General features: G+C 32.8%; 1 protein-coding gene and 2 long non-coding RNA genes across 6 annotated transcripts in view; 1 reads left to right on the forward strand and 2 right to left on the reverse strand.

The window, feature by feature from the left end:
• Positions 1–62: 62 nt before the first annotated feature.
• LOC108756548 lies at positions 63–1,731 on the reverse strand. The gene is made up of 3 exons (XR_001939842.1): positions 1,667–1,731; positions 1,213–1,363; positions 63–340 (listed from the first exon to the last, which is right to left on the reverse strand). It is a non-coding gene; the product is annotated as an uncharacterized LOC108756548 (long non-coding RNA).
• A 64-nt stretch (positions 1,732–1,795) lies between these two features.
• The window catches only part of LOC108756545 (dihydropyrimidinase), a 27,781-nt gene continuing 23,633 nt past the window's right edge, over positions 1,796–5,943 (forward strand). For 3 of the 4 annotated variants that reach the window (XM_018500431.1, XM_018500434.1, XM_018500433.1), the window contains exon 1: positions 1,805–2,112. In XM_018500431.1, coding sequence (XP_018355933.1) covers positions 2,074–2,112 — 39 coding nt within the window. In that variant the 5' untranslated portion in view covers positions 1,805–2,073. Of the gene's footprint in view, positions 2,113–5,943 lie in introns of all 4 variants that reach the window. The other variant, XM_018500432.1, reaches the window with a different exon arrangement.
• The window catches only part of LOC108756547, a 7,576-nt gene continuing 3,793 nt past the window's right edge, over positions 2,161–5,943 (reverse strand). The window contains exons 2-3 of the long non-coding RNA XR_001939841.1: positions 2,432–2,653; positions 2,161–2,339 (exon numbers count right to left, since the gene is read on the reverse strand). This is a non-coding gene — a long non-coding RNA (uncharacterized LOC108756547). The remainder of the gene's footprint in view (positions 2,340–2,431; positions 2,654–5,943) is intronic.

Genomic DNA, 5,943 nt, shown 5'->3' on the forward strand with positions numbered 1-5,943 from the left:
CTGCCCACATTTTCAATATATTCAATATTTAATAAACATATCTTTTTTACAAATATAATTAAATTTTTTTTTACACAAATTTTATTTTTTACATAAACGTGAAATCTATTCCATCGTCGTATTATGTAGGGTACGTTCTGTAAGGCCAAATGATATTTACAAGCGCTATAAGCGCAAAACTTGGAACGCATCTTTAATTATATAATGACATGCACACGCGTATGTGATCACTAAGTCATGATGTCCAGCGGTCCTTGAATGTCCTTGAATCTTGGAATTATACTGGAATTTTATATATTTTGGAAAATTCTTAGAAAACCCCTGAAGTTTCAGAGCTTGCCTGGAATTTATCATTCTTTTATTCTAAAAACAATTAACGTAAAAAAAGAAAAAAATAATAAGAACAAAAGTTGTTTGAGTGTAAGTCCTTTAAAGATGCAATAAATTAATAAATTATAAGATGCAATAGAAAATGAGAAACTTGAATTTAATGTCTAAAATAGAACATAGTAGAAAAATTGTTTGTATTGATGGATGTTCCTTTGATATTATTTAGAAAGCAAGAAATAATATTCCAAATTTGTTAGCGTTTTAATTCATTCCTATAGAATCCTTAAATACAAAGCATATAATGTGCAAATCGACGAAAATTAATCGATGGCATAAATCCTGGAAAAATCAAAATTTTTCCTGGAATATCCTGAAATTATCCTTGAATTGATTAGCCAGATTTTGTTGAACATCATATAATATAAAATAAGATTTTATTGCAAAATATTAGAAAGAAGCGACTGAGCATAAATGAGTAACTAAATTTAATTGTAAATTTCTTTGTAACCCTGAAATGAAACTAATTTTATTTAAAAAATAAAATGGAAGATTATGAAATTATTTTCATAATTTTATTTTTTAAGAAAAGAACCAAATGATGTTTTACGATTCTAACGCAAAAATCTTTTTAAACATTATACGCAAGATATTTTGAAATTCCATATGTACATACTTTAACAATAATACTTTGATAATACAACCAAAGGATGCTGTTTAATTAACCTATTCATAGTTGTATTAAATAACTTATTCATTGTTGTATTTGAAATACAACAATGAATAAGTTCTTACAGTGATAATATATTTTGTAGATGAAAAGAATAGAAAAGCGTTTATATATTTATATGTCAGTGTATATACTCTGAAAAAAAAGTTACGCACAAATCTAGATCATTTTCTTGACATTGGTGATAGATACAGCTTCAACGCGTAGGCTTTCTTCGGAGGCCTTATCGAGAGGAATTGAAATAGTCTTATGACATTTTGCCGTACTCATCGTTGTTTTTGAAATGACTTTTATTCAAATCTGTGCCTGAAAAAAAAAAACTTTTTGTCAAAAAGTGTATATAATATGTACGCGCACATACCTATCCAAAATTTTGTTAGTGTTGTTTTCGCATTAATATAAGATTGAAAGTGCTAAAAGTAATCAGAAGGTACCTTTTATTTCATCATTTATCGACACATATGTCGGTAATAAAATAAATAAATAAAAAAAAAAACTTGAAAGAATGGAAAGAAGTGATTCGCGATTCATGAAATTTGTAAATATAACGTAAGGTTGAATATTATACGTATATCTAAGCGTATGGCTACTATATAAAGCGAATCTTACCGGTGTTTTATTTCAAATTTGTCCGCGCATTGCTCCGATTGGCCGAGGTGAGGGAGTAGTCACCCTTTAGACCGTGCGGTGTAAAATGGTGGTAACGCGCGCTCGCAGCGTCGCACAGCGTCAAGCGTCAACCGTCAACAACGTCAACCGCGTTTAGTGGTTTAGTCGATGCGCGCAGTTTGTACGTGTAACCGGTATCGTATGGTAGTTGGTACGCGGATAGTCGGGGTACATCAGGGGTACACCTGTCTTCGTTCGCTTCTCTCCGCGTAGAACAGCGTAGAACAGCGTAGAAAAGAATCAAGAGCAGAGGAGGAAAGATTGCAAACGCTAAGCTAAGTGGCTCGTGCATCGAAAGACAATCAAAGAGCGAATATATATCTATCTTGAGAAGGTGAGCCCGCGAGATGAGTACTCCGGTGAAGAAGGTACCCATTCATCTGCAGGTGAGTGCGTTTTAGCCAGTTTTAGCACCTGCAATGCAAACTCCCCGCTACGTGACTGTTACTTTTGCGCCGAAGAAAAGGAACATCATTATTTTTATCTACGTGCAATGACGATATGACGAGCGAGTAGCACCGGGTGGCTCGATAAATTGCGATAAATTAGCTCCATTCTAGCGTTTCTTGTATTGTACTTTTTACAGTATCTTCGCCTTCTTTCTCTTCAACGCCTAAACATATATATGTATATTTATCTGATTTTAAGTAGAAAAATGTTGAGATTTCAAGCAACGTGTGCGAGTAAACCTATAACGATCATTACGGGTTCAATTTCTACCCTCTGCGCTCCGAAATCTCGTCGTCGCGCTGCTGGGCGTTAACAAGATTTTCTTCTGTTTCCGCGTATCGAATGAAAAATTGTTGAGCAACATCTACAGTTGATTTTTCAGAAAATATATTCATCTTGATCGAGCGAATCTTTTTCGAATCATCTAAATTAACATGCGTGTCGTGAAAGTCTTCATCATCGAGAGTATCATATATTCTATGGAGAAAGAAATTTTTAAACAAATACTATTTTGGAAAAAAAAAAAAAAAAAAGATTAAATGTTGAGAATTGTATCATTGATTTATCAAAGGGTACGTCCGTCGACGTTAAAAATTAAAATTGAATTAAAACTAACAATCGTTAACTCTAATTCCGTTTCAACTTTTATCTCACTTTCTCAAACGAATTAAAGCCTGCACCTTTCAATTTTACCCACTTTTGTGTTTTAGAAAACGCTTTCTAATCGTACCAATTTTTCTGCTTACACTTAAAAATTCGATTTATTCGAAACAGAGCTTGTGTGTAATAATTAACTCATATTTTTTAGAAATTGTTTGCAACTTGCTTTAAAGTATCACAAAAATCGTTACATTTGTACGTACATACCCAGATAGCCAAGTCTGTAGAAAACAGACTTTTTGAATGTCTGCTACACACTATGCCAACAAAATAAGAACAGAATTAGATGTATATAATACTGTTGACGGACTGCTAGAAAAAAAACGTAACAGAATCTGCAAGCGTCAGATAATGTCGGCAGGATCTGCTCAGTTTCTACCAACAATTTGTCTTCATATTATATCGGCAGGCGATGTTAACAGAACATTAGCCTAATGCGGACGCAGTTGATGGCAGACTGCCGTCATTTTCTGCTCGAACCTGCTGACAGTCTACTAGAAGACTGCAGACATTTTGCTATCTGGGTACGTACTGGAATCTTACTAAAGTATGAAATTTGTGGGAATGAGAAATCTGCATTAATATACCTGCTAATTAATAAACAACAACAAGATATTTGTACTCGGTAGCTCGATAGATTTAAACGGTATCGATATATTTTTTTGTAATTAATATCCGTTAATAGTTGATATAGTAGCTTAGATTTAAAAAATATATGATACGACTTAATCGTGCTCCCGATCGCATGAGAACTCTTAGCGATACCGTTTATCTTATTGAGGTTATCGTTTGCATATGACATAATATGCATTTAATCGGAGTAACACGGCTGCTAGAGATTACTTGGTTCTATTTTTCGAATTTCATATATGTGCATGCGTGTTTATATCTTGTTAGATAAGTGATAAATTGTTGACTTTACTTGGTTGATTACTTGGTATATCGCCATTTATTTTTTACGTGCACCCTATCGGACAATTTTTAATCAATGAAAATGTTTATAACGTTTGACGCAAATACGATACAATTATGGATGATATGCGATTTAAGGTATATCACATTATATGCATAAAAATAAATTGCTATCTTTTTTTAACGAATTCTCTCTGATATAGAGAGATCAAGTTATGTTGTTTTATTTTATACGCGTTGAGATTTATTTTTTAATTGACCAAATTTTATTGTTTTTTTTTTTTTTTTGGATATTTATCAAATTTCTCGAATAAAGATCAATTAATAGTTATATTTGAAAGAAAATGCATCTCGGTGCGCTCTTCTTTTATACTTCAATCGGTATCAATACAAGTATCGCAAATACCTCATATATCTCATTCTATGAGGCGTGAAATTATTCTCTACTAAGACAGCGAAGAAATCTGCAGCTAATTCATACTGTTGGTTTTATGGCGACTCGATGATTTTATTACCTTTTATCATTTATACATACGTATGTATCTATATAAATTGCATGAAGAGTCAGAATTTAAAAATATTCAAAAGTATGTCGTGTATGAAAATTACAAAACTGTAAAAAATAGAAAATCTTGACGTCTAAATTTTACTTCACATTAATGATACATAAATGATACATTGAATTTTTTTAATAGCCTACAGAATTACACAATGTTTTCGAAGGATATATTATATGTATACGAAATAGTCATCATAGTTATAAGAAATGCTCGCTTGACACGAAAGATAAATAAAATTAATTAAATAATGTTTACGCTGCAATTTTGTGTACACATAACCATTGTGAGGCACTAATTTAGAAAATGTAGGGCATCATTTGCGGAAGCTATACCTACACTCTGCACTATACGCGTTTCTATGATGTACCAACGTCAATAGAAATACGATAAAATAGAAAGAAGCGTCGTCATTAAGTAACGCCTATATCGACGGTCTATTGTTAGATTGTAGTCTATAGTTTAAGCTTGAATAGTGTTATTATGTGGCATTTTATATAAATATATAATAAAATGTGACGAATATTCATAAAAAAGAAAGCATGACCATTGTAACATCTCAGCTCCAATATAACAAATGAAAGTAGTGTCGTCCCGTGGCAAAGGTTAGTGTCCTATTGATTCGTAATCCAATTCTTAAATAAAACAAATCTAAATATAAAGTTAAAGATAAAAATTAGAATTAAAAATATAATTTCTAGATCTTTTCGACAACACGCGAATATACCTTATTACACTTGTATTATCGAAAAGATTAACAACATTTTTTTTTATCGATTAATTCTAATTCGGTGAACGCCTAATGAAATTTAAATTCCAATTTTAGCCTCTTGTCTTTAATTAGTACGTACTAGTTACTACCTATTGAAAGTAGAAAGCTCTCTCATCCTCTTTCTCACTGATTCTGCAAACGGAACAATCGTCATACCGTTAGATTCAAGCATGTTATCCCCCAAGCACTAACTGCATTTAATTTAACGTTGTTTATTAGATCAAAAAAATCTGCATTGTCTTATTGGAACTTTAGAATTCTTTCTAATTTCTATGGTAATTACGGAAAACCTCTAACTCATATCTTGATGAAGCAATATCGATTGCTCTTCTTCTTCGTTCGGATCTACAAATAATTACAGATAATGAAGATTTCATTGAAAAAGGATAAAGGACTTGAAAATTGGTATCGAATTTGGATACGTTTCTCAACTCAATCTGTACAGTGTATATAGATTTTGATGGAGAAACTCAAGCCTAGAAATACTTTTAATGTGCTTAGGATTTGTAATGTAGGTAATATAACATAGTAGAACACGCATGATGAAAAATGCACAGGGAAAATCATACGGTACTGAGAGGCGGTGAGCGGTCAGAAGTGACGCAGGGTCGGCGCGGCGCTCTGCGAATCAATAGTTCGTCGACTCGACTCGCCGACCTAATGTCGGGAAAACTCTCTGTTATATGATGTTATATGGTATGCTCTTTAAAATACGTTTTGCGCCATTGACGGTTTTCGAATAAAATCGATAATATATTTGGGCTTCTATTCAATCGTTAATCCGCGAGTTCTTTCGGATTATGACGATTTTCGCGAGAGTAAAAATACTAAACCGGAGACATCTCTGGCGCCCCCCCCCCCCCCCC

Source organism: Trachymyrmex septentrionalis, unplaced genomic scaffold (genome assembly GCF_001594115.1).
Source record: "Trachymyrmex septentrionalis isolate Tsep2-gDNA-1 unplaced genomic scaffold, Tsep1.0 scaffold128, whole genome shotgun sequence".
Classification (NCBI taxonomy): Eukaryota; Metazoa; Arthropoda; class Insecta; order Hymenoptera; family Formicidae; genus Trachymyrmex; species Trachymyrmex septentrionalis.